Source organism: Theropithecus gelada, chromosome 4, assembly GCF_003255815.1.
Source record: "Theropithecus gelada isolate Dixy chromosome 4, Tgel_1.0, whole genome shotgun sequence".
NCBI lineage: Eukaryota > Metazoa > Chordata > Mammalia > Primates > Cercopithecidae > Theropithecus > Theropithecus gelada.
In genome coordinates this window covers 86,418,954-86,446,917 of record NC_037671.1, presented here as the reverse complement: position 1 = coordinate 86,446,917, position 27,964 = coordinate 86,418,954, and the positions used below count along the sequence as shown (strand labels likewise).

The 27,964-nt window shown below is 37.3% G+C and overlaps 2 protein-coding genes and 1 non-coding gene across 8 annotated transcripts in view; 1 reads left to right on the top strand and 2 right to left on the bottom strand.

Annotated features, from left to right (window-relative positions):
• RARS2 (arginyl-tRNA synthetase 2, mitochondrial) overlaps nt 1-821 on the top strand; it is a 72,013-nt gene extending 71,192 nt beyond the window's left edge. For 2 of the 4 annotated variants that reach the window (XM_025383749.1, XM_025383751.1), the window contains one exon: nt 269-821. In XM_025383749.1, coding sequence (XP_025239534.1) covers nt 269-355 — 87 coding nt within the window. In that variant the 3' untranslated portion in view covers nt 356-821. The remainder of the gene's footprint in view (nt 1-268) is intronic. The other 2 variants (XM_025383752.1, XM_025383750.1) reach the window with 1 other exon arrangement.
• Nucleotides 822-2,070: 1,249 nt separating this feature from the next.
• Nucleotides 2,071-27,964, bottom strand: part of SLC35A1 (solute carrier family 35 member A1) — a 35,476-nt gene continuing 9,582 nt past the window's right edge. Inside the window, exons 3-9 of one of the 3 annotated variants that reach the window (XM_025383753.1) lie at nt 25,993-26,037; nt 13,709-13,868; nt 13,072-13,224; nt 7,951-8,017; nt 5,794-5,970; nt 5,214-5,348; nt 2,075-2,992 (exon numbers count right to left, since the gene is read on the bottom strand). In XM_025383753.1, the coding sequence (XP_025239538.1) occupies nt 2,865-2,992; nt 5,214-5,348; nt 5,794-5,970; nt 7,951-8,017; nt 13,072-13,224; nt 13,709-13,868; nt 25,993-26,037 (865 nt within the window). In that variant the 3' untranslated portion in view covers nt 2,075-2,864. Of the gene's footprint in view, nt 2,993-5,213; nt 5,349-5,793; nt 5,971-7,950; nt 8,018-13,071; nt 13,225-13,708; nt 13,869-25,992; nt 26,038-27,964 lie in introns of all 3 variants that reach the window. The other 2 variants (XM_025383754.1, XM_025383755.1) reach the window with 2 other exon arrangements.
• On the bottom strand, nt 25,546-25,654 carry LOC112623902. Its single transcript, XR_003119259.1, has one exon. It is a non-coding gene; the product is annotated as a U6 spliceosomal RNA (small nuclear RNA).

Here is a 27,964-nt window from a genome sequence, read left to right as displayed (position 1 = left end):
TAGACTATGAAGCACATTTTCCTACATGAAATATTATAGTGATAAGTTTCCCTTATCTGAAGGCATACTGTATAATACTATCACTCCCACTCCATGACACTTTATGTACAGGTCTTACTATAAGGGATGCTAGGAATTTATCTTCTCTTGCCTGTAGTAACTCTAGGGCACTTTGACATATTGTTCCTGCTTTAAATTAGAAAGAATTACCTTTAAAACCATTCTCATGTATTGAATACATTCTTTTAAATCATTCTTTATTTTGTAGGCCAGACTTCATCTTTTCAAAGCTGTCCGTTCTGTCCTAGCCAATGGAATGAAACTTCTTGGAATAACACCTGTATGTAGGATGTAATTTCCATTAAAATGGCTTTTAAAATGTCAAATGAACTCTAGTTATCTATTCTGAGATGCCTTACTGTTCAGAATAATTTTTTTGTTTTTTGAGATGGAGTTTCTCTCATTGCCCAGGCTAGAGTGCAATGGTGTAATCTTGGCTCGCTGTAACCTCCACCTCCCGGGTTCAAGCGATTCTCCTGCCTCAGTCTCCTGAGTAGCTGGGATTACAGGCATATACCATCACGCCTGGCTAATTTTTTGTATTTTTAGTAGAGACGGGGTTTCTCTATGTTGGTCAGGCTGGTCTTGAACTCCCGACCTCAGATGATCCGCCCACCTTGGCCTCCCAAAGTGCTGGGATTACAGGCATGAGCCACCATCACCAGCCAAAGTTAAACTATTATTCTCTGTCAGAATCTGTATTAAGTGTGACTTGTCAAGTTATTCAGTCTTTATCCTTAAATAAATAAGTCATCTGAATTATCTTATGGTCAGTAGGTATTTAAATAGACATTGAGTTTTTTTAAACCCAAAGCTTTGTGGTCTAATGGGGCTAAAGGATTTGAGTTTAAACTTTGGCTTGAAATTTCTTACCATGTCATATTCTTCCGGAAACTATTCTTACATATGATTCTATAGTAGATTATACATGATTCAGAAACTATTCTGAAATGATTTAACGTTTTCATGAAATAAAAGAATTGGTGGGGGGGAAGTATCAATTTTCTTGTAATTGTGGCTAGTTTGGAATAAACATAGGGAGATCAAAAATAAGCATCTTTCTGTCAGTATAGCTGACAGCTACTCCTAGAGACAATAGACCTCATGCTTCCCTTTGAGTTAACATATACAGGTAACTCTTACTGTGTGAATTCAGGAACTAAATACATTTTAATAGCAAGGAATTACTTGTAAAGACATTGAATTAGGATCTTTTTGTAAAATGTAGTCCATTAATTCAACCATAATTTGAAATGGAGTTTCTTATAGTTTCCTTCATATATCTTCATATTGGTGACATACATTTTGTGTGGCTTCATTAGATAACATGAGCATGGCTTAGGCAACAAGAGTAGGATGTGGTGTGTTTGATCAGTATGGCCATCCTCATCAGCCAGCATTTCCATTCAGGTCTGCTATAATTTTTTCTAAATGTTGCTAATAGTCTTTTGAATACCAGTGATAGTCTATTTTTATGAATAAAGAAGCAAATTAGCACAAACTGAAGCTTCTCTAGAGTGAAAATTGTTTCAGATTAGCAATTATGACTTACCTTCTTAGTCCTAGAAAAAATTCAGCCTTGCAGTTCCAATTTAAGTGAAATAACTCCCAGATAGCTAATTTTCGACTGCCAAATTTTTCTTAGCATAAACCAGCCAAGGGATAAAAATGTAGAGACATGTTTTACACCTCCAATATAAACTTTCCCCTTCCAAGATCAGTAGTGTCTTCCTGAGTATTTGAATCTTCAGTGAAACCATACAGGAACAGTAATGGGTAGAGCCAAATCTTTACAAAAGCTAAAAAGATTTTTCATTAATTCTTAGAACCTAGACGCCTGTAGCCCTGTTTGTGGACCTTCTTAAAAATTCTTTTTTGCTTAAGGCTTGCCCAGAGTTGATTTGCAGCCAGAGAACCCTAACTGATACAATTCTACATATAGAAAATAAAAGTGCATTATTTTAATGGTCATATGTATAATATAAAAAAGTGATTAAACAGAATTCAGAATTCATATAAATAAAGTTTATTGCTGAATTTCCCCATTAACATTACAGAAAACACTGAAATTTCACAAATTATTGAGAGTCCAACAGTTAAACATACTTTATTTAAAAAAGTACAAAAGTGACATTAGAAATTTTTCGAAGAAAAGTATATCATCTAACAGCAAAGAAATATGAACCAGATAATGAATGGCACAAATATAGCACTAAAGGGGTACTCAATCATCATCTGAGTTATGAAATAGATTCATTTTGAGAAGTTACACATTCAGTTTGTTTATGAACTAGTCTGTCTTGTTTCTGCCTCTTGTAAGTAAAGAACTAAGTCTTTACTGCTGCTAGGACAAAATACTGTACATGAATTGGAGAATAAGGAGGGGTCATCCTTCTCCCCTGGTACCTGAACATGAGAACAGTTAGTACAGAAATGGCTTTGGCACTTTAACCCTTAGACATTGTCCCAAACCTTGTTACTTGAGTATTATAGCCTCACCATGATTTTTTTTTAACACCGTATCATCTTCATACTTCTTATGTACACATTATATATATATACACAGTAATAAAATTCCTTCATTCTAAAACAATAGTTTGACCCCAAACAGGTCCACATTAAGTTTCTGTATTAGCAGTTCACTCAGATAGCTTTGTTCGTTGTTTCCACATACAGCACTGATCTTAATTCTTACGCCATATAGTTAATTTTTTATTTGTTTATGCTACCTTCTGGGATTGACTTAAGGCTCTAGTTTAATGCAAATGGTTTAGTCTTAACAGGAGTCTCACGTGAGGCTAAAATCACACACCAATAACTCTCTCCTTTGAAGCTGTTTCTCCTTGTTGGATGGATGTAGTGTCTTGTCTGGGTAATCCATAGAGATATATGGAAACACATACAAGAAGAGTACCCAGGGCAAAGGTGAGTGCTGAAAAGAAAAAACAAAACAAAAAAGCTTTATCTGTATGTGTGTCTTTAAAACTGCCTAATGATCAGTTTAAAATTTTGAAAACTCTTAATTGTGGGTTTACGCTATCAGATCATATTTATATGATGGCAAGGTTTAGAAAGGTCTTCTATTACAGCAAAAAAAAAAAAAAAAAAAAAAAAAAAAACAGGAGGGGGGAGGCAGGGCGGGTAAAATCAAGGCAGTGTTGATCACTGATTAGACTTTTTAGAACATGAGTATGCCTGACACCACTCTGACAAAGAACATACTAATTTCCCTATAAAATATATAATTTTTTTAAAATGTAAGTATAAATATATATATAAGTACAAAAGAAAATGTGGTAGAATTGGCTTTTCCATGATACCAGGAACCTGTGAAAGTTTAGAGTAAAAGATAGTTGAGCAAAATTCAGTTAGGTGACCATTCAAACAAATCAAAAAAATCATAATTTCTTAATAGGAGATGAGGCGATAATTTACTACTAGTCTTAACCTTTTTTCATCTTTTTTTTTTTTTTTTTGAGACGGAGTTTCGCTCTTGTTGCCCAGGCTGAAGTGCAATGCCGCAATCTCGGCTCACCGCAACCTCTGCCTCCCGGGTCCAAACGATTCTCCTGTCTCAGCCTCCCGAGTAGCTGGGAGGAGCATGCTCCACCATGCCTAGCCAATTTTGTATTTTTGGTAGAGACAGGGTTTCTCCATGTTGACAGGCTGGTATCTGCCTTGACCTCCCAAAGTGCTGGGATTACAGACATGAGCCACCATGCCCGGCCCCTTTTTTCATCTTAATCTTAAAAATCAGGATACAAGAAACCAAAATATAACTTGTCCTAACTTGACAAATAAATATATTTCTATGACATCAAGCTTTATTTTAGTTCACTCCTAACTGAAAAAAAACCAGCTGTGCCTTCAAAAAAGGGGAAGGTAGGATAAAAACTTATATCTAAACAGTTAACTGAAAGATTGCTAAGACATGCTAGTTGACCATCAGTAAGAACATTAAACAAAAGCATTTTATACTGTTCCTATGTACTTCTTATGAGCAATGCTATAAGGATTTTGTTGAACATAAAGATAGATCAGAATTACAACTAATAGTTTACCCAAATCGGGTAGAAAAATATCTAAGGGAAACCCTATAAGTACCTGATGACTGAAATGGTAAGTGGTTAGTAAGCAGTGCCAGGCACTACTCTAAAGCACTTCACCTGAAAACAACCCTAGGCAATAGGTGATATTATTCCCATTTTACAGATGAAAAAAGTGTCACCCAGGGTACAGAACTTCCCCAAGGTTGCACAGTTAAGAAATGGTACAGGCAAGATTTGCCACACACTATACATGGTTTTCTAAAATTTCTACAACATTGGCTTTTCCCTATTTCCATTTATAGACAGGAGTCAACTTAAAAATGAAATGTAAATATAAGCCAGGTCTCTTTTACTTGATATATTTAATAGCTATTCTTCATATATTGGTTTGTTATAGTAACTGATCAGTAAAGAAAATTATTACACTATAAAAGCACCCTGAAATGTTAAGTCAGTATCATTGCTTAAATAATTTAGAAGCCAAATTAATGCTGGGTGTGTTATATTAGGACTAGCAAAGCAGTGGTACTGGAATGCCAGCTATATTAATAAGTTTTATATTAATCACATATTGAATGAAACAAAGATATAAAAGACAAAATCTAGATTTGGATTTTGTTTTCAAAACCATCTCATACCTGAATCCAAACCAGTCGGAAAGTACAAGCTGAGGGAGGAATAAAAGATGTTTTCTACATTCTTCTAAATAATGTGCCAATATAGTTTAAACTGACTGCTGCAAATAATTTCCTAAAGGCTTTATATGTATTTCCTTGAGTACCTTCTCACATTCAGTCACTCAAGTTGTCCTATATAATACCTAAAATATACAGGGAGGCCTTGACTGCAAAAAAATTCCCTTCACTTTCACATAGAACCAGTACCCTTCGTCTTAAGCTCTAAGACCACTTAAACAACCAAAGTACTGCTTAGCCACATGCCATACAACTATGAACAGCGGTACGGGTAGAATAAACTGTAGTAACAAAACTAGGAATTTCTGTAAACAGTATGGCCAACTGCCACTTTTAAATAAAGGAATACATGAATCAAGGAAATGAGAGGCTCTTCCATGTTAAAAACTCAACACAAATTAAGACATACTTATCTGTAATCCGAACAGCATTACTGAAGCAATGGTGGAAAGGACAATGGCCGCTGCTGCAGAAAAGCCTTTCATGATGTTGTCTGTGTACTTAACCACAACAGAAGTGTAGAGGCCACCAACACTTGCAAGAACTTGTATACAGAAAGAAAGAAAATCTTATCACTCAAATAAATGAAACATTACATAATGGTGAGGCAATTTTCATCCCCAGAGATGCCATACTAATTTACCTAGGAAAAGGAAAATACTGTTTTCCTTAGGAGTCATCTGAGAGTTTGTACTAAAATTGAGTAGTAGTTACTATATAATACTGTTTTTCCAAAACAATGCCCAGAGGGCTATGTGGTATACTAAATTTTACACATTTTTTGCTAATACGTTAGATATTTTGGGGCATTGCTATCCCAAAGCAATTTTGCCTTCACAATCAAAACTAAGTCAATAAAATGAAAATACATTCAAACTGGTATTTACAGTATCAAAGGATTAATTTCAAAATGTTATAACAGCTTAAAATGGACATCTAACTTAAAAAATAAAGGATCTACTAAGAACCTTTAATTCCTGGATACTTACAGATGACAAACCAGACATAATATGTGTAACCATAGAAAAATCCTTTTTCTTTAATTTCAGCTCCATCTGACAAGTAGACGCCAACTAATGTCACAATAATCCCTGATAGATACATTTGAATGTTTCTCACCCAAAGAGAAGTATCTGAACTCTTTAAAACTTTTTCAAAATATACTCCTGAAAGAAGAAAATTAGACATGCAAATATTAAAGGTTACTATAAATTAATTTAAAATGTCTTTCCTTTAGAAAAATATCCTAGAGATATATAAAGTATATGATTTGGGGAACAAAACATACTTAAATGTGCACTTATTATGTAGGTTGTGACACATGGTATACTGTACATTATAAATTTATGTTTTTACAGAGTATACAGAATAATAACAGTGGAAAGTTTATAAGCTACATTTAACAGAAGGCTGTTAAGACAGTTTCTGCCTTTATTATAGCAGTAAGATAGACCACAAAAGCTCTCTGTACTACTTAACGCCAGTAAATTATTTGCTTTGGTCAGCTGAAAAACTACACTATTAAGAGTGAATTATAATCACACCCCTGTAATATCTGCCTACTAATGAATACTCCTAATTCTGCAATATAATCTATAATCAACACTAGGAATCTTTTCAGAGTAACAACCAAAATGTAAGTAGAATTTGCTGTGTGAAGCCATTTTCCTTTAAAGCAGGGTTCCACAAGCCAAGTTCATACACAAGGTCAGAAGGATCATGAACTCCCCAACTGGATAATAAATTTTGTGTATATGTGCATTTTTCTGGAGCTGAAGGTCCATAGATTTTTTTCAGATACTTCAAAGGAGTACATGATACCCCTCCCCCACAAAAGTCCCCTGTCTCTCTGGATTTATACTTAAAATGAATGCATATTTTACAAAGCCATTAAATATTTTAGTTATAAACATCATGTTACAGACTTAGGAATTGCCAATGAAGTATTTATCAACTAAAAAGTCTAACGAAAACCAAGATTATTTTTGATGAGTCTGTGTTGGAATGGGAACATAAAATAGCTATTCTTATTTTCACCTTTGATTTTACCTTCTGGGAAAAACATTTATCCAGTGCCCAGTTTCCCCAAACACAGAGAGAGATTAAACCACCCTCTGTTTCCTCAATTGTGTATTAAGAGAGTGAGTTAATAAAATGTTGAACATAATCATTTAACTATTCAAGATACTGCAAAAAATCAAATAGTATATTTTTTAGGTAACTCAATTTTTGTTCCAAATTTGTTGGTTTCTAGAACACAATGCTATCATTAAGTATATTCCTGAATCTATATGTTCCCCTCCTATACAACATCTTATTTACAAGCAGTATTTTACTTCTGTATTCAGCCTGCTTTCCTAATCAAAAATAGAGTCCTGACTTGAAATAGGTACAAATACAGATACATAATAAAGATGTATAGCTATAACTAATAAATTCCACTAAAAGCTTTAAGCAGAATATATTAAAAACTATGATCTCTGCTGGAACTATTTCTAAAACTTTTTTTATGTTACACTTAATATTCATACTTTCTTTTCTTGATGCATTGCAGGAGTGCTTGTCCCTACACGTACAACTCCAGACTTCCATGGATTTTTGATGTTAGTGATTTTGTGTTGTCTTTCCTCCCTGTTTGGTTGTTAGTTTTATGTATTATGCTTTCTAAGGTACTCTTGACCCACCTCATCATCCTACTCCATAGCTCCTAACCTGTTAAAGCAGAGAAAGAACTTGAGGTTACAGGGGAAAAAAAGATACTTAGGTGGCAACATTAACAACCTAAAGCAGCAGGATCTGACTTGAGGATAGTGGCAGTTCCAGAAAAAAGGAAAGGGCTTTCTGAAGGCTAATGTTCTCCATTTTCAGAGATCTTTTTTCATTTACTTTTGGGTTTTGGGCCAGACTGAGATGGTCAAGATAACAAAAGTAGTTAACTGCAAGTATGAATAGGGATTGAGTCTGAACTTAGTTGAACAATGCTATACATTTACTGAAAAAACAGCTGACATAAAACTAAATATAAGCACGAAGATAAAGTTTAATGGGAATAAAACTGAGAAAGCAAGATAAACTAGACTGGTGTCTAAAGTTTGATGTTTTCGAAAAATATGACAAAAGAATAAAACGATGCTTTCATGATTTACCTGCAAATCCTGAGCACAATACAGCAATAGCTATAGCACCAAACCCTAATAATGGATTTTGTTCCACCTGCAATATTAATTTTTAAAGTTATGTTTAGTGACTAATAAGAGTTCATCCAAGAGTCCAAACAAATAAATACAAAAACCTGTGTTACAGTCTTACTAAAAGTATATTCCACATCAGACACAGCTATTCTACAGAATAAGACAACGAAACAAACAAAAAGACCATTCCAGAAATTAACCAGGGTACTTGGCTTAAGTGAAAAATGTGTTCCTCAAATCACAGCCATAGTATATGCTTAATATATTGTGTGCCCACTGTTTCCTAATATCAGTAAGCACTCTAGCATGAACTTTAGAACAGGCCAAGTCAGCATGCTACTTAATTTTAATTTCTACTATCACTCTAACTTAAAAGCTTATAGCATCAATCCTGAAAATGATAACAATTTAACTTATTTATTCCTCATCACCTACAGGATAAAGTGCTGCCTCTTAAGACTCCGCAATTTATTGAATTTTTAGTATACCTTCTGTGTACCAGATACATTGTCTATACACATAGCTATGGTTTGAATGTCCACTTCAAAATGCGTGTTGAGATTTAATTGCCATTGTAACAGTATTAGGAGGTGGGCATTTAAGAGATAATTAGGTCATGAAGGCTCTCCCCAAGAAGGGATTGATGCCATTACTGAGGGAATGAGTTAGTTATCGAGGGAGCAGGTTTCTGATAAAAAGGATGAGTTCAGCCCACTTCCCTCTGTCACATGGGATCGCTTCTGCCTTCTGCCATAGAATGACCCTTGCCAGATGCCAGCACTGTGTACTTCCCAGCCTCCAGAACCATGGGCCAAATAAACTTCTGTTCTTTATGAATTACCCACTCTGTGTATTCTGTTATAGCAGCAGAAAATGGACTAAGATACATACTAAATGAATAAAGAAGATTATAATACACAGCTCTGGTTCTTAATTTCTTACATAGGCAAAATTGACAAGTATATATAACCAAAATAGTGTGAGACTAGTGCTAACAGATCCAAGTATATGAGTCCTAACCCTCTGTTTCACTTTATTTTCTGTTTGTTCTAAACTGTCAGGAGCTTTCATCAGTCTTCCCTGAAAGATAAATACTATCTCAATAGTATCACTGAAATTAGCGGGTTGAGATTCATGACTGTAATATGACAAGTATATACCTTGTTCAAAATAAATAAGCCTAATATAAGAAAAGTACCACTTTATGGTACCTGAGAGAGCAAGCTTGGTCTAAAATGTTTGCATGAAGATAAAAGGAGAAACAGAAGATACTGTAGACCAGTGGTTCTCAAAGTATGGACCCTGGATCAGCAGCAGTGGTACCACCTGGGGGTTTGTTAGAAATAAAAACTGTCAGGCTCTACCCCAGACCTACTGAACCATAAACTATGGGAATGGGCCCAGCAATCTGTTTTAACCAACCTTCCAGTTGATTCTGATGTACACGAAAGTTTGAGAACCACTGCTATAGACTACACATTATTAAAAAGGATACCTTCCTAATACAAATTTCAGGACTGACATAGATAGAATAAAATCATACTGTGAGATACCACCTATCCCACCAATTCTTGACTGACTTTCCTGCCAGTTTAATCTCTCTACAGTTAGGAAAAATAGTGATGGAAACGGCTTATCTGGACTTGATTCTGACAAGAAACTACTGGGTGATGAAGTAGATGTGATGGAAACTTTGGAAGAAAGCAACCATGTGATCTGAGCATGAGCCAAACACAGCACAGTTAAGAGACATGTGCTCCAGTCCTGAATAAATCAAAATTCAAAAATGTAAAACTTTAAGTTAGAATTCCATGGCTCGTGAGAAGATGATTCAAGAGAGATTAAGAGTTACTGAAGAAGGAGGTTCTGGTGAAGATTTTAAAAAAGAATACATAAGGAAATCAACATGTTTAAATAAGGGCATCTTCACTGAATTCTGATTTTACAAGAACAAAACTGAGGTATAGATCACCAGGAGGACTCTAACCAGGAATTTAAGAATAGTATCAAGAAATCGAAAACTCAGAATAAGTTGAGGCTTGCAAAAACACTGTAAGGCATTAAAGAAAGCTTTTTTTGAGACAGGATCTTGTGGTACAATCATGGTTCACTGCAGCCTCAACCTCCTCAGCTCAAGTGATCCTCCCACCTTAGCTTCCTAAGTAGCTAGGACTACAGGCATGCATCACCACATCTAGCTAAGTTTTAAATTTTTTTGTGGAGACATGGTCTTACTATGTTACCCAGGCTGATCTTGAACTCCTGGGCTCAAGCAATTCTCCCCACCTACACTACCTAGCTAAATAAATTTAAAAGACTATCAACAAAAGTAGGTGAGTTAGTATATATAAAGCATTTAGATAATGCTAGTATTTAGTGCCATATAAATGATTACGGCTATTATTGTTACACTGATTACCAGCAAAATGTTAGAACAGATTTAGAGATGACTTGTACTTAAAAAGTTTAATGGTCATCAGTGGAAAGTAGTGTGACTTCACTAAGTGTGAAACATACCAGATTTCCTTACTGAAATGACTCCTAATGTGTAAGTGATGAGGGGAATTCCATAGGGATAATGTTTGGCAAGAAATCTGACAGATTGCATATTATTATTATTATTATTTTTTTTTTTTTGAGACAGTCTCGCACTGTCACTCAAACTGGTGTGCAGTGGTGCAATCTCGGCTCAGTGCAACCTCTGCCTCCCAGGTTCAAGCAATTCTCCTGCCTTAGCCTCCTGAGTAGCTAGGATTACAGGCGCCCGCCACCATGCCCAGCTAGTTTTTTGTATTTTCAGTAGAGACGGGGTTTCACCATGTTGGCCAGGCTGGTCTCGAACTCCTGACTTCATGATCTGCGCGCCTCAGCCTCCCAAAGTGCTGAGATTACAGGCGTGAGCCTCTGTGCCCAGCCGCGTATTTTTATAGACAACACAGAAATGTAGTAAGGATAAAGATACAATCCATAAGCGCATGAATGCTCATACAGAAAAATGCTAGTTAATTGAACAAAATCAAGCTAGACCATCAACCAATACCAACTTGCCAGGCATAAAGATAAGCCACGTTAGAAACAGATCCTCCAGCCGTAGTCAAGCCTTCAGCTGACTGCAGCCCTAGCCAATATCTTGACTGCAACCTGAAGCCAGAACCAGCAAGCTAAGGCACCCTCAAATTCCTGACCCATAAAAACTATGAGAGATGATAAATGTTCAGTAAGCAAGAAAAAGATCAAGCTAGAGACAATTCTAAAGGTACAGCCACAGAGCTCTGGTCCTGTTCTATCTAAAGTTTTCATTAAAGACCTAGAAGGTATATCTTTTTTGACTCTGGAAAGCATAATACCCAAAGGAGAAGCTAATAATGGATAAGAACTGGAAAGAACCCAAGGGGCTGAGCAATGACCCAAGGCTAACAAGATAAGCTTAATAAATACAAACACAACCTGCATTCTGGTTTAGAATGAGCCAGAGTTTGAGTTCTAGTGTCAATGAGAGTCTATTCCAGTCCTGACACTTGGAACCCACTTAACCAGTATTAGAGGAGTGTACGGCAGTGCAGACAGATTGAGGAAACAGTGGGGTGAGATGGATACAAGATACATTTGAGACAAACTATTTGGGTGACACATTTACATATAGTGGTTTATGACCAGTTGTAAAATAGATACTTTGCCTGCCCCCTAGAAATTAAGTCATGTACCACATAATGACATTTCAGTCCATGATGAACCACATATAAAACTGGTCCTGTAAGATAAAACTGTATTTGTACCTTTTCTATGTTTAGGTACACTTACCACTGTGTTACAACTGGCTACAGTATTCAGCACAGTAACATGCTGCAGAAGTGTGTAGCCTAGGAACAACAGGCTATACTGTACAGCCTAGATGTGTAGTAAGTAGTCTATACCATCTAGATTTGTGTAAGTATACTCCATGATGTTTGCATAACAATGAAATCACCTACTGATGCATCTCTCAGAACGCTGAACTTATATTCTTTGTTAAGTGACGCATGACTGTATAACAAGTCTCCAGTATTCAGAACAAAGGGGTAATTACCAAGTTGTGCCTCATACTACTTAGACAACATCGGGAGACAGAGAAGTTTTAGGATATATTGAGGAATAATGATACATGAATGCATCTAGGAGGGAAATATAAGGAAAAGCGTAGGGGCAGAAGGCAGGGATCGGGAAGTCTCTATCTAGAAACCATATTATAGAAAGAAACAGTAGGGTTTTAATTGGGGAAGGAGGAGACCTGGAGGGTGGGGATATGATACTGTTCACAAGCACTGTACATCCCAGCCGCCTTCCATTCCTAAGAGAACCATAGTCCGTTTGCTAAAAGTTAAACACAGTAAATATTCAACTGTAGGAAATGCCTGACCTTTACAAAACTATTTACTGGCATCCCATTTCCTGTTTCTCTTTGGGGAAATAACTGATTGAGGCATACAATATAAGAAAAAAAAATCATGTATGTATCTTAACATCAACTGTTTAAAAATCAGTTATGTACCTTCACATTAACTCTTAAAAACTAGAGATAATTATCAACTATCAGTAAGAACACGCCTCCCCTTGTCATCCCTATCACTGACAGTAGGGAGATGTGCCAGAGACTGAGAGTTGAGGGAGAAGATGAAAACTAGATGCAGAAAAACCTTGCCCAGTGTTTCTGAGATGTTTGAAAGAGGTCTAGAAGTTCTAAACGTATACAGTATGGAAACTGGCACAGTTGTGGTCACAAGTTAGCTATTAACTAATTTAGGACAAGTTCCTTCACCTCTTTGGACTGTCATCCATAAAATGGAGGGGGTGGAATACATTATTTCTAAGGTAGCTTCCATGTCTAACATTTTTTATGCATATTCTCCTCTGAGAAACAACCAATAAGTATTATTATCCCTAATAATATGCTAAAGAAAAAAGGCCTATCTATAAGGCAAAAGTTACTTTAAATCAAAGAAATGTAGTCATGCTGCATGCATCAATGTAACTGAACAGTGTAAGACTTAAGGAAGTTTTCTATTTATGGGAAGTTATGGTGTGCATTTTGTTTCTTACCACAACTTTTGTAGCTTGGGCTGGTTTCCACTGTACAAGCGTGACTCCAGCACACAGCATAAAAACTGAAACCCACTGTAATTTGCTGAGTGTCCGGTTTAACATTAAAACAGTGCATAAAGCAGTACACGGAATCTTTAACTGGTAGGTCACCTAAAAAAAAAGAATGAATTAATAAATTCAGTTAATGTTAGTCTCTGATACAAATATCTTATTTCTGATATCATTGATACAATTATCAATAAAAAATATTTAATAATGGCTGGGCATGGTGGCTCACACCTGTAATCCCAGCACTTCTGGAGGCCGAGGTGGGTGGTGGATCACGAGGTCAGGAGGTCGAGACCATCCTGGCCAACATAGTAAAACCTCATCTCTACTAAAAACACAAAAAATTAACTGGGTGTGGTGGCACATGTCTGTAATCCCAGCTACTCAGGAGGCTGAGGCAGGAGAATCACTTGAACCTGGGCAGCAGAGATTGCAGTGAGCTGAGATCACGTCACTGCACTCCAGCCTGGGCAACAGAGCGAGACTTCATCTCAAAAAAAAAAAAAAATTGATAATATGATAGTTAATAAAAACTCTTTTTACCATCAAAGATTCTGTGCTTTTCATTATCATGAACTCCACTTACCTGGTACACTGCTGCATCCAGATTGCTAAGAGCTAGGAAAGCCATGTTGTTCTGAACAGCATACACTAACGATGGCACACTTAACTTCAACAGTTCCTTGGGGCTCCCCAAGACATTTTCTCTTAAAGATGCTTTGAATCTACCCAGACTACCAGTTTCTCTTTGAAAACAAAAGGGGGAGATGAGAGGATGGTGAGGAAGAAAATTAAAGAGCATTCTTTTAATAAGACTTCTTCAAACACAGGACAGGCATACTATGTTTGCTGTAATTTAGCAAACTAATAATTTCTAACTAGTTTTAGATTAAAAGAAACATACCAATAATGTATCCTCTTTAAAAAATTATAGTTCTGTTTGGGAAAATATGACAACAACTAGATTTACCACTATCAATCTCTGGTCAAAGCTCTAAGAGATTTTGAGTATATTAAATAATGAGATTAGGAAAACAAAATTGCTGATATTACCTATAAAAAAATTCATCCCCTGCTACTTTAACTGTATTTCATCAAGTTCACCCTGATTTTTTCTTAACTGATCAGTCTGCATATCCATTTTTATTTTTACTTATTTATTTTTGAGACAGAGTCTCACTCTGTCGCCCAGGCTGGAGTGCAGTGGCGCTATCTCAGCTCACTGCAACCCCCGCCTCCCGGGTTCAAGTGATTCTCCTGCCTCAGCCTCCTGAGTACCTGGGATTACAGGCATCCACCACCATGCTAAGCTCAATTTTTTGTATTTTTAGTAGGGACAGGGTTTCAAACCCCAAACCTCAAGTGATCTGCCCACTTCGGCCTCCCAAAGTGCTGGGATTACAGGCGTGAGCCACTGCACCTGGCCTATTTTTAAAGTTTTGTTGTTTTTTTTTTAAATTACAATAGATTTAATTGCAAATAAAGAGGCTTTGGTAGTTCGTTAAGTGGGTCAGGAATAGAGTGGGTTTAGGTCAGTATTATTTATAAATTAATTTAGTACTTATGAAATATAGTACATAATAAATCCTTATGTAAGAATATTCTCATCATACTTAACGTCTGTATAATTCTGTAGCAGATCTGAAAAATTTACTACAACAAAAGTAAACTGTATCTCTAATGTACATAAAGTTTACTATTTGACTGCATATTGATTATGCATGCTCTTAACTATTATTTTTGCTATTACTATTTCAGGAGGACATGGCTAATCTGGCCTATATTTCCTGTATTATAAATCAGCTCATTGATTTCTTGAAAATAAAAATAAAACAATGTTTTATAATAAGCATCAATACCCCAAAAAAGTGCTTTATAATAATGGTCCTAACTGCAGCTCACGATATCCTTAAGAAAACCATAATACTTTGCTGGGAAAGAGCTCTATTCCAACTCAAAGTTTGATAATCACAAGGAGATTCTGTATTTTTGGTTAGAATATTAGAATCAACAGTTGTGAGTTGAATTTTTTCATTTTTAAATGCTGCAAATATAATTACCTAAGTTCTGAGAGAAAGCAAAAGTTCATTACATTAAATTGACTAACCTGTGCCTATTTATTTGCTGTAGAATATTTAACTCCAAGAAAATGCTTAATTAATAAGACAGGAACTTTGACCTAAGCCACAGAAACAAAAGACATCCTTCTTAGTTACAGATCTTTTTGTGTTACCAAATCCAACACCCACACCACAGTGTTAAATCTATATGCTGAAAAGCAATGCACACAGCCTGGTGGTGGACTACAAACTCTATTCGAAAAGCAAAATACCAAAAATACCACAGATTGTCCACCAAAAAATCTATGTAGGAGAGTTTTCCAGGAGTCTGAAGATTGGCTCTTTAATGTTTGGCTTTTTTTTAAACTGCTTAATGCAATTCTAAGATGCCCCATATACTTTCTTTACATCTTTGTTGTTTTGCTTTTTTTTTTTTTTGAAACACTGTCTGTCTCTGTCACCCAGCCTGGAGTGCAATGGTGTGATCTCGGCTCACTGCAACCTCCATCTCCCAAGTTCATGGATTCTCCTGCCTCAGCCTCCCGAGTAGCTGGGACTACATGCACAGGCCACTATGCCTGGCTAATTTTTGTATTTTTGGTAGAGACAGAGTTTCGCCATGTTGGCCAGGCTGGTCTCAAACTCCTGACCTTAAGTGATCCTCCCACCTCGGCCTCCCAAAGTGCTGGAATTACAGGCATGAGCCACCGCACCTGGCCAACATCTTAAATAAGAATATAAAGAATAATTTTCAACAGGTTTTCTCAATTATAAAACTGATGAAAAATTAGAGATTAAAATGTAAAATAACCACCTTAATAAGGTGATGTGTCAGAGAAGATAACTGAACATTGTAATTATCTCTAGTATCATGATAGCATAGATACAAATTTTACAGACCGTGTGAAGTGCAAGTTTTAGTGCCCTTCTAAAATGCTGAATCATACGCTGATGATGTGTCTTTAAGGTGATACTCAAAAGGAACTGCTGAGAGGTGGCTGCTTGTGCCCACACTTCACACTCCACCTCCTCCCACACTCATTTATCTCCTGGTGTAAGATTCTTCATGCTAAACCTTCAAAAGCTACAATATAATGGCTATTTATCCTTTCCCTAATCCCCAGCTATGGGCAATGCCACTTTACCTCCACCTGTTAAAGATATTATAGTCTTGGTGGGTGTGGTGGCTCACACTTGTATCCCAGCTATTCAGGAGGCTGAGGCAAGAGGATCACTTGAGGCCAGGAGTTGGAGACCAGCCCAAGTAACAGAGGAAAACCCCTTCTCATAAATAAATAAATAAATAAATAAATAAATAAATAAATAAATAAAATTGCCAGGAGTGGTGGCCTATCATCCCAGCTACGCTGGAGGCTGAGGTGGGAGCATCACTTGAACCCAGGAGTTTGAAGCTACAGTGAACTATGATGCCACCACTGCATTCCAGCCTGGGTGAAAGAGTAAGATACCATCTCTTAAAAAAAAAAAAAAAAAAAGAAGACATTAGAAGCCTTCACTGGTAACAAATAGTGTTTTAGCTCTCCAAAGAACAGGGTTGGTCTCTTTGTCCTGTCAGAATATGGGCTACTTAAGGATCCAACTGCTATTCCAAATAATCACCATACCTGCACCAATACAGGCTGCTGGGGTCCTTTTTCTCCCCCTCACTTTTCTTTCTTATCTCTTCTCCCTTTTCGGCTTTCACATAAAAAGAAGGGCTTAGGAAACAAGTTAGCAGCCAATCTGAGTACTCCTTTCCTTCAGTGGAGCAAAAAGTAAAGTACAGTGTGTCAGGATTAACCTTCACATCTGTCTCTTTTGGCCATATCCTTTTTGTTGGATGCTTAGGAGCTATTTTTTTACTGCCAGGATGGCCAAGGTATATTTTTCTGGTTCCTTCTCTAATGTAGACATTAAAGAAACCAAGGTATACCAGAATGTTAAGTGCTGGAAAGTACAATTATCACTGTAGTACCAACAGATTATAGCAATGTTACATAAGATATTTTGAAATAAGTTACAAAAAACAAAAAAGCAGAGGATGCTAAACGAACGAGTAAAAGAATAACAGAAAAGTATCAGAAAGTAGACAAAGGAGATTTAGGAGGTACTGGAAAGAATATGTGGGAATCTTACCACACAGAAAGTTTTAAAGAAGATGGTAAATAATTTCAGTATTAATCAGGTTAAATCCTGCTTAAGTTAATGTATTAATTAAGAATACAGCTCTTAATCTTATATTTAGCTTTACACTGAAGTTATATAAAAGTAACAAGAGCATTGTATCTGCTAGGAAACACTAGTAATCATCTGTCTTTTTGTTTTACTATGAGACAGAAACAAATGACCACTCATAAATATACTGTAATATACTGTAAAAAGGTTACTTTTTCTTCTATTTTCCTGAACTTATATTTTCTGTTTTGGGGATTTTTTGTTTTTTGTTTTTTTGAGATGGAGTCTCGCTGTGTCACCCAGGCTAGAGTGCAGTGGTGTGATCTTGGCTCACTGCAACCTCCACCTCCTGGGTTCAAGCAATTCTCCGGCCTCAGCCTCCCGAGTAACTGGGAGTACAGGTGCACACCACCATGCCGGGCTAATTTTTTGTATTTTTAGTAGAGATGGGGTTTTTCATCATGTTGGCCAGGCTGGTCTTGAACTCCTGACCAAGTGATCCACCCACCTCGGCCTCCCGAAGTGCTGGATTATAGGCGTGAGCCACCGCGCCTGGCCCTGAACTTATTTTCTTAGAAATCAAATCACAAGCACCTTAATGAGCACCTCTGTTAAAAACAAATTTATTAATTATATAAATGACATTGCTAGCTAGGAGAAAGAGCATATATAATCAAAAGCATATATTAAATTTCTTTTTAGATATAGTCTTCATTGTTAAGTTTTCTATTTGAACAATTCTTTTTATCATTGTAATAGACTCTGTGCAACCTTTGGTTACCTGAAGAAATTCTGAAGCTCCATGTTGACTGCAGAGATTCTGCTGCTGCCTCTCCCCCTAAATTTCCTATCAACCGGCTGAAACCAATTATTTCTGACCTATGTTTGGTCAAAAATAGGCCTCATTCTTCCAGCTACTGATCTAACAAGAACTACTAGGAAGCATAAAATCCTTGGCTAGGTTACCGACACACTGTGCAAAATGGAACACAGTAGAAGTTACTCATGAGCTTAAGAAAGTTAAATTTTGTTTATAAATTTCTTATCTACAAAGTATAATTAACTCACTTAAAAGACTTTGAGGGGCTACGTTAAAAAACCAACAATGAAGTCAGCTTGAGGACAAAAATACACTTCATATGAGGGACATGATTTTTACTTCCTCCCCAACACCCTGAACCCATTATAGCATGGGTCCAAAAGGGTACTGAAAATGTAAACCAGAAGGAGAAATAAACAGAGCTGGATAATCTATAACATATGTATTTGACAGATACATTAATTTCTCTAGACAATACTATGAAACAGTAAAAGAATTTTCTCTGGTCTTAATATGGATATGTAGTTCAAAGTTAAGATATATTTGGTTTGTTACTAAACACACCCGAAGTATATGTACATTAACATTTACATATCCTGCTAGGGATAGTCTTTATAAACTATGGTGAACAGCAAACAATAAAAAGTTGTTTGAGCTGGCGCAGTGGCTCACACCTATAATCCCAGCACGCTGGGAGGCCATGGCAGGCGGATTGCTTGATTCCAGGAATTTAAGCCCAGCCTGGACAACATGGCGAAACGCCATCTCTACAAAATTAGCTGGGTGTGGTGGTGCGCACCTATAGTCCCAGCTACTGGGGAGGCTGAGGCAGAAGGATTCTTTGAGCCCAGGAAGCAATGGTTGCAGGAAGTCAAGATCATGCTACTGCACTCCAGCCTGGGTGACAGAGTGATACCCTGTCTCAAAAAAAAAAAAAAAAAAAAGTTGACTTTGTTCCTTTGTTCTAAAGCAATATGAAAGTGTTTTCACTTCCTTTTCTTTATACTAACAATGACAGATTTAAATCTAAACTGTTGACAGCTGTGATAGGGTTTAGTAAAGCATTATAACTAACAATTTTCCCGTGAATTGCAGCAGTAATTAATTTTATGAAAAAGCATTTTTAAATGTTGTATTATCTTTCAACCAAATTAGAGCTTAGAAATTGATAACTTAAAATTCAAATACTTGGCCGGGCACAGCGGCTCACGCTTGTAATCCCAGCACTTCGGGAGGTCGAGGCAGGCAGATCACGAGGTCAGGAGATCGAGACCATTCTGGCTAACACAGTGAAACTCAGTCTCTACTAAAAAATACAAAAAAATTAGCCGAGAGTGGTGGCGGGCGCCTATAGTCCCAGCTCCTCAGGAGGCTGAGGCAGGAAAATGGCGTGAACCTGGGAGGCGGAGCTTGCAGTGAGCTGAGATTGTGCCACTGCACTCCAGCCTGGGCGAGAGAGCGAGACTCCGTCTCAAAAAAAAAAAAAAAATTCAAATATTTTAAAAAATCACCTTATTTACATATACAGCTTTCACAATATCCAACTGCTAATCTGCCCCTCCCTCAAAACAGAATTTACTAATTTCTCTTTTAATTTAAAAGTTACCTGATATAATCATTCATATGCACAACAGTATATTTACAAAGATAATTACTACATCTTTGTGTTGAGGTAGAAGACTGGAAACAACCCAAATGCCCATCAATACAGACTGGTATATATGGTACCTACATATAATGGAACATCATGCAGCTTTCAAAAAGAATGAGATAGATTTCTATATACTGACATGAAACCACCTCTAAGGTAAAATATTTGTGTTTAAAAAAAAGGAAAGCGGGGTACAGTGTACATCACACACAGTGCGCAGCAATATCTTGCACGTAACATTTACTACTTTGACCATGTCAACCTTATCTATCAAAGTAGCCATCCATTAATTCCTTCCCACACTCCCTTTTTTTCTTCCAGTTCTAACTTCTTATTGAAATAAGTATAATTTCACACACCAAAACTTCCAGGGTGTTGCAAGTATAATCAACAAGGATGGGGGGTGGGGGAGGAATCTCAAGTTAAATACAAATAGAAACCAAAAATCACTGTCAACAAAATTACACTTGCAGAAAAAGAACTTGCAGAATAGAACTCAAATATTCTAAAACACAGTATTTTACTGTATGCTGTAAAACTAAAAGCAAAAAGAACTACATACAAACACACAGTTCAGTTAGTAGGTTTGTTTTTTTCTCAGGTAAATATTAGAAATTCTGAAACTACTTATTACCTATTCTAGGATTGAGCAAATAAGTAAATATCTTGAGCATAATGGGAACTAGAATCCTCACCATTAGATAAGGGAACAAACATGGGTAAGAGGAAGTTTAGAATGAACAGTGATGTTAGATCAAAATTGTAGGTATCAATCAATGTATAACTCTTTGTTATACACAGAACTAGATATAGATAGGTGTGTATGCATACACATGCATATATATTTCATAGCTCCATCTGCTAAAAGGGTCTGAAGTAATGATACTCCAGTATCAATGTGTATACCTCATCCCTAGATTCTGGTTTCTAAATACCATTCTGGAAAAAAAAGGAATAAAAGATCCTTGAAGAAATGTATGATTTCAGGGTTGGGGCAGGGAAAGTACAAGAAAAGCCTGGAACATCTTGATATGCTAAAAAGAAACTGTTTAATCCCACTGTGCAAATCTGGGACATTTTGAGCATCAAAATAATGATAATAATGGATTCTAACCTACACAATAAAATAATCCTTGAGTCCATGTTCATATAAATACAAAGAGAGAGGGAGAAAAAGAGGGGAAGAAGGGAAATTTCTAGAGTAGAATGTCAATAAATGTATAGGTAATACTTCAATGTACAGGTAATGATGAAGTATTAGGAAGTTATCATTTGACAACAGTAACAGACAACAAAACAAATAGGTGAAAGCATGATGAGAAAGAATATTTATCTAGTCTCAAAGTATCTCTCCAAAGGCACTTATTAACAGCAAAGAGGAAACTGATAACTTTATGTGGAGAAACCTAGCAGGCATTACCTTAATCAAGAAATCAGGATTAGGCCAGGTGCAGTGGCTCACACCTGTAATCCCAGCACTTTGGGAGGCCAAGGCGGGTGGATCTCCTGAGGTCAGGAGTTCGAGACCAGCCTGGTGAACATGGTGAAACCCCGTCTCTACTAAAAATACAAAAATTAGCCGGGCGTGGCGGCGCATGCCTGTAATCCCAATCCTACTTGGGAGGCTTGAACCCAGGAGGCGGAGGTTGCAGTCAGCTGAGATCATGCCATTATACTCCAGCCTGGGTGACAAGAGTGAAACTCAGTCTCAAAAAAAAAAAAAAAAAAAAAAGAAATCAAGATAAATCACCAGTAATGGAACAGATACCACACACATCTTTATATACTGCACTAAAAGGGACGCATCATTTCTTTGATATCTCTGACCCAAAAAAACCCCTGAATTTAACCATAAAACTCAATAAACATAATTCGAGAGATATTCTACAAGTTAAATGGCCTGTGTTAATATCAATGACATGAAAAAAAAAGATGGAGGAACTCTCTAGATTAAAGGAAACTAGAAACATGACAATTAAATGCAAACTGTAATCCTGGAGAGGACTGAAGTCCAAGAAAAATAATTATTTTGCTATAAAGGACACTGGTGGGGCAATGGGAAAAATTTATGTAAGGTCTGTGAATTAGGTAACAGTACTATATCAGTACTGATGTCTCAATTTTGATAATTTTATTGATTACATATAAGAGAATGTCCTTGTTTTTAGGAAACATGCACTGAAGAATATTAGGGACAAAGAAGCATGTTATCTAAATCTTACTCTAAAACAAATCAGAAAAAATTATATACATGTTCACACAGATATAGAAGAATATCATAAAACATACATGTTTTATTGTATGTGTAATGTGCTATGGGCTAAATGTGTTACCCCTTAAAATTCATATATTGAAGCCCTAATCCCCAAATGTGATTAGTATTTGGAGGAGGGTCTTAGGTTTAGTGAGGTGATGAGGGTAGAGTCCTCATGATGGAATTCGTGCCTTATAAGAAGAGGAAGAGGCCAGAGTCATCTCTCTCTCCAACACATGAAGATACAGCAAAAAGGCAACTGTCAGCAAACTAGGAAGAGGGCCTTCACGAGACACCTAATCTGCCATGAGCATCTTGATCTTGGACTTTCCAGCCTCTAGAACTGTAAGAAATAAGTGTTGCTTAAGCCAACTAGTCTATGGTATTTTATTAGAGCCTCCTGAATGAAGACACATGGCAAGGTGTTAACATTTAGAAATAAAACGTTAAGAGAAAAAATTATTGTAAACTACTGAAATGTCTAACAATGCCACTGTGCTTATCTTTGTCTTAATTAAAAATAATTACTTCATTGTTCTGAAAGACTCATAATTTGAAAATTAGACTTCACAAAACTTGTCTTCTAATCCTATCACTGTCAATTACTTTCTAGATTCCTTTGGCAAATTAAAATTTCCCTCAGCCTAAGATTTCTCATCAAAGAAGAGGAAATAATAGTTTCAGCCAAAATGAAAATAAAGGTTGGAGTAACCCAAATCTGAAAATTCAAAATCTGAAATGTTCCAAAACCTAAAACTTTTTGAGTGCCAACATGACATTCAAAGGAAATGCTCATTAGAGCCCTTTGGATTTCAAGTTTTCAGATTTGGGATGCTCGTATCAAAATAATATTCATGCAAATATTCCAGAATCCTAAATATTCTGAAATCTGAAACACTTCTGGTCCCAAGCATTTTGGATAAGGGTTAGTCAACATGTACAAGAATGAAATGAAAATAAGCTGCATTTACCAGCTTGTTTCCCTCACCTGTTTCTAAGGCTGGACATCAAAGAGTGTTTCCTTAACACTTTCACTCTCTGGCAGCCTGCCACTCTCAATAGCCACTATTCTGAATAACTGAAGGCAGCAAATATAATCTTAAAGGAGGATGTGTGGCATTTTACATAACACATTGTGACAATGATTACTGGTCGGTATTCTAGAGTACAGTTACCTGCTTTCTAAAGAAGACATCTACTCATGAGGTTTTCAAAAATATTTTTCACAAGTCCCAAAAGGGGGCATTATTCTTTGGCTTTTCTAGGGCATTTTAAATTTATAGCAATAATACACTTTCAGTGGTTTCCTCATATTTATTGCCTAGTTTTCCTGCAGACTGCAGCAACATATGCACCTCTGCCTTCTGTTCTTTTACCCCAACATGAAAGAAATATCTTTTTCCTTTTTTTCAAATAAAAATTACATTGGGAGGCCAAGGCGGGTGGTCAGGAGTTCGAGACCAGCCTGGCCAACATGGTGAAACCCCGTCTCTTCTAAAAATACAAAAATTAGCTGGGCATGGTGGTGTGCACCTGTAGTCCCAGCTGCTTAGGAGGCTGAGGCAGGAGAATCACTTGCACCTGGGAGACAGAGGTTGCAGTGAGCCGAAATCATGCCACTGCACTCCAGCCTGGACAACAGAGCAAGACTCCATCTCAAAAAAAAAAAAAAATGACAATATATATCAGGCACTCTTCACTGAAGCAAGTCTGTATTTCTTCTAAGAAGTTAAATGTCCTAACATTTTCAAGTAAATTGCATTTATAATTTTTTTTTTTTTTTTTTTTGAGACAGGGTCTCACTTTGTCCCCCAAGCTAGAGTACAGTGGCACAATCTTGGCTCACTGCAGCCTCCACCTCCCAGGTTCAAGCAATCCTCCTGCCTCAGCCCCTGAAGTAGCTGAGGCTAAAGGTGCACACCACCACACCCGGCTAATTTTTGCATTTTCTGTAGAGATGAGGTTTTGCCATGTTGCCCAGGCTGATCTTGAACCCCTGGTCTCAGGCATTCCACCCGCCTCTGCCTCCCAAAGCGCTGGGATTATAGGTGTGAGCCACTATACCCAGTGTGCATTTATAATGTTTAATGGAGTTCTCTTTTAAATATTTTAAATACTGTCTTTGTCTGCTTTGTGTTGCTGTAAAAGAATACCTGAGACTGGGCATTAAAAAAAAAAAATTTTTTTTGGCTGGGCGCAGTAGCTCACCAGCACTTCAGGAAGCCGAGGCGGGCAGATCACAAGGTCAGGAGTTCAAGAGCAGTCTGACCAATATGGTGAAACCCTGTCTCTACTAGAAATACAAAAATTAGCCAGGCGTGGTGGCATGTGCCTATAGTCCCAGCTACTTGGGAAACTGAGGCAGGAGAATCACTTGAACCCTGGAGGCGGAGGTTGCAGTAAGCCAAGATTGCACCACTGCACTCCAGCCTGGGTGACAGAGCGAGACTCTACCTTAAAAAAAAATATATATATATATATGGCTCACAGTTCAGCAGGCTGAGAAGTTCAAGGGCATAGCCCTGGCTTCTTCGAGGGCTTTCCTGCTGCATCACATGGCAGAGAAGGTCTAAGGGGAGGCGGACACGTGTGAAGAGAGCAAAACATGAGGAGCATCCTGGCTTTATAACCCACTCTCGAGAAATAACCAATTCCTGCAAGAACTAATCCTGTCTCTTGAGAGCCACAGCTCACTACCAGGAAAACAGCACCAAACCATTCATGAGGAATCTGCCCCCACAACCTAAACACCTTCCACTAGACCCCGCCTCCCATCCCCACACTGGGGATAGAATTTCAATATAAGCTTTGGTGGAGATAAACCACATCCAAACCACAGCATATAACCAGGACAAGGAAAATATTTGGAATTAGAATTAAGCTATTATATTCCAGTGTTTTAGCAAACCAGTTATACCCTTCAGCCTACAAAACTTTTACCATACTAATGTGAATGTTAGGATATCCATGCCTCATGGCATGTAACCCATCTACAGGTACCCTAAGGAAGGCATTAAAGGCAAAAGAAAGAACCAAAGACAATGGGGTCTCAGCCATTTGACCTAGATTGCAATCATGGGTTCTGTCCAAATAGGACTACCTGGTTATAGAACCTCTCTACCACCTCAAATTCTGAAAAATAAACTGGCATTTCATTTAAAACATGGATCTGGAACCTTGCTGATCCATTTGGTCACACAAAATTTTTAGTCAGAGATTGCATGAATTAGTCCCTTTCCAGGCTCAAAGTTCTTACATATGAAATAAGTTTGACTAGACTTCAGATCTCCAAAACCTCACCAAGAACAATGCATGGAGCTACAATTGCCTCTGCTTAAATTCTTGGGACCTCAAGATTCTAATTTGCACACTTGATTGAAGTTATACTTACCCTGGCCTGCTTAATTTAACTCTTACAAAGTTCTAGGGCACTGCCTCAGTACCAGACTGACTCCTTTGTTTTTTGAATATGGAATGCTTTATGAATCTGCATGTCATCCTTGTACAGGGGCCACGCTAATCTTCTCTGTATTGTCCACATTTTTAGTATTATGTGCTGCCAAAGCCAGCACTCCTTTGTTGTTTCTTAAACAAGCTGCCTTCCATTTCTATCATGTGTTCCTCTTTATATTAGTCCTGGGGTTTCTAGTTATCCTGTCCAGAAAACAGCAGTCTTTAAGGTATATGGAATCAAATGACATTACAAATAAGATTGTTTTTACAAGATCATTGTTTTTTAACAATGTCTTCCAATCCCATGAGATTAAATGCTTTTATGTGATAAGAACTCCCAAATTTACATCTCTAGCCCCGACCTCTCTTCTGAGTTCCAGACCCATTTAATCCAACTGCCCATTCTCCATGCCCATTTGGATGTCTCGAGACACTAAAAACTTTACGTTATTCCTACCCAAAGACAAACTGTTGATATCTTCTTCCCCCAAATCTGTTTTTCCTGTCTCAGAAAAAAAAAAAAACTACCCAATTGTTTATACTAGGAAACATAGATATGCTTCCTGATACCTCCCTTTCCTTCGCCTACTATAGTTGATCATTATTATTCATGGACTGTATGTGTGACTTCTCTTATTAAAATGTATCTGTAACCCCCAAATCAATGCTTGTAACACTTGCAGTCATTGGCAGACATGCACAGAGTGGCAAAAAATTTGACTCAGTTCACCAAGCATGCACATTCCTGGCTGACACCGAACAAGTTAACATTCTGCCTTGTCTCAGCTTTCAGATAATAAACAAGTGCAATCTATCTAGTGCTACATTTTTTGCATTTTTGTGCTTTGTGTTGGTGATTTTGTTTAAATGGCTCCCAAGCATTGTAGGGCTGACGCGCTGTCTGATGTTCCTAAGCATAGGAAGGATATGCTGTATGTTATGGAGAAAATACATGTGATAGATAAGCTTTGTTCAGGCATGTTATGGTGCTGCTGGCCATGAGTTCAATGTTAATTAATCCCTAATATACATTAAATAAGTGTCTTTAGACTAAAGCACACATAAAACAAGGTTATTGTATTGATTAATTGACAAAAATGTGATCAGTTGCTCACAGGAAGCTACCCTGTATATCCCCTAGGAGCAGGGGTTTAGTATTCACTAGTTTAGTGTTGGTGGTGACTTTATAGAACATAACTACTGTGATTAACCAGAACTTACTATGTATCCAAACCCATCACAAAGTCCTACAGATTCTACTGCCAGAGCATAACTCAAATCCATTAACTTCTCTTCATGATCTGTGCTGTCATCCCAGGGGATTATCTCTTGCCTCTATTAAGTTTCCCTACTTCCAAATCATTCTCAAAGAGGTCAAAGTGACTAAACATGGGTTCTATGTTAGTCTGTGATTTAAACCATTTAATGACTTTCTTTTCTTTTTCTTCTTTTTCTTTTGAGATGGAGCCTTGGTCTGTCACCCAGGCTGGAGTGCAGTGGTGCGATCTCAGCTCACTGCAACCTCCGCCTCCTAAGTTCAAGCAATTCTCCTGCCTCAGCCTCCAGAATAGCTGGAATTACAGGCATGTGCCACCAGGCCCGGCTAATTTTTGTATTTTTAGTAGAGATGGGGTTTCACCATGCTGGCCAGGCTGGTCTCCACCTCCTGACCTCAAGTGATCCACCTGCCTCAGCCTCCCAAAGTGCTGGGATTATAGGCGTGAGCCACTGCTCCTGGCTCCATTCAGTGATTTTTCTAATGCACTTCAGATTAAATCTAAAATCCTTAGCAGGCCCATAATACTACTGTGATAGCCTGATGACCTCTCCTGCTTCATCTCAGCACCAAAGTCAAGGACTTCTGCCTCAGGGATTTCAAACACAGTTCTCTGCCTCCTCTCTGCTCTTTTCTTGCCTAAAGTCTACTCAGTTGACAGGTCTAGGTTTAAATGTAACTTCCTCAAAGAGGAAACCCTCTAATCCAAATGCAGGCCCTCTATTATGTGTGTTTGTAGCACCCTCTACTTTTCCCCCATAACATCACCTATTTATTATTTAATATTTGGTTCTTCCATAGACTATAAGTCCATAAGGGCAGAACTACACCTTTTTAATTTGCAGTGTTCTACTGAAAACACTAGAACAGTGTTGAGTATATAATTGAGGTTTGATAGGTATTTTCTAAATAAATGAATGCATGAAACTATCCCATTATATTTTATTAACAATACCTTGAAACGACTTAGAATGACTATTTGCTTCCAATGTTTGGAAGGAATGAAACACAGATTTGAATATGGCAGTGATATGTTATTATATAAGTGAACCATAATTATAACCAAAACACGGTTTCAGGTGCTACTTTGCTAAGTTTCTGCCCCTGCCTCCCACTCCCGTATAATATATGTACTTACTTTAACAATTAGCCA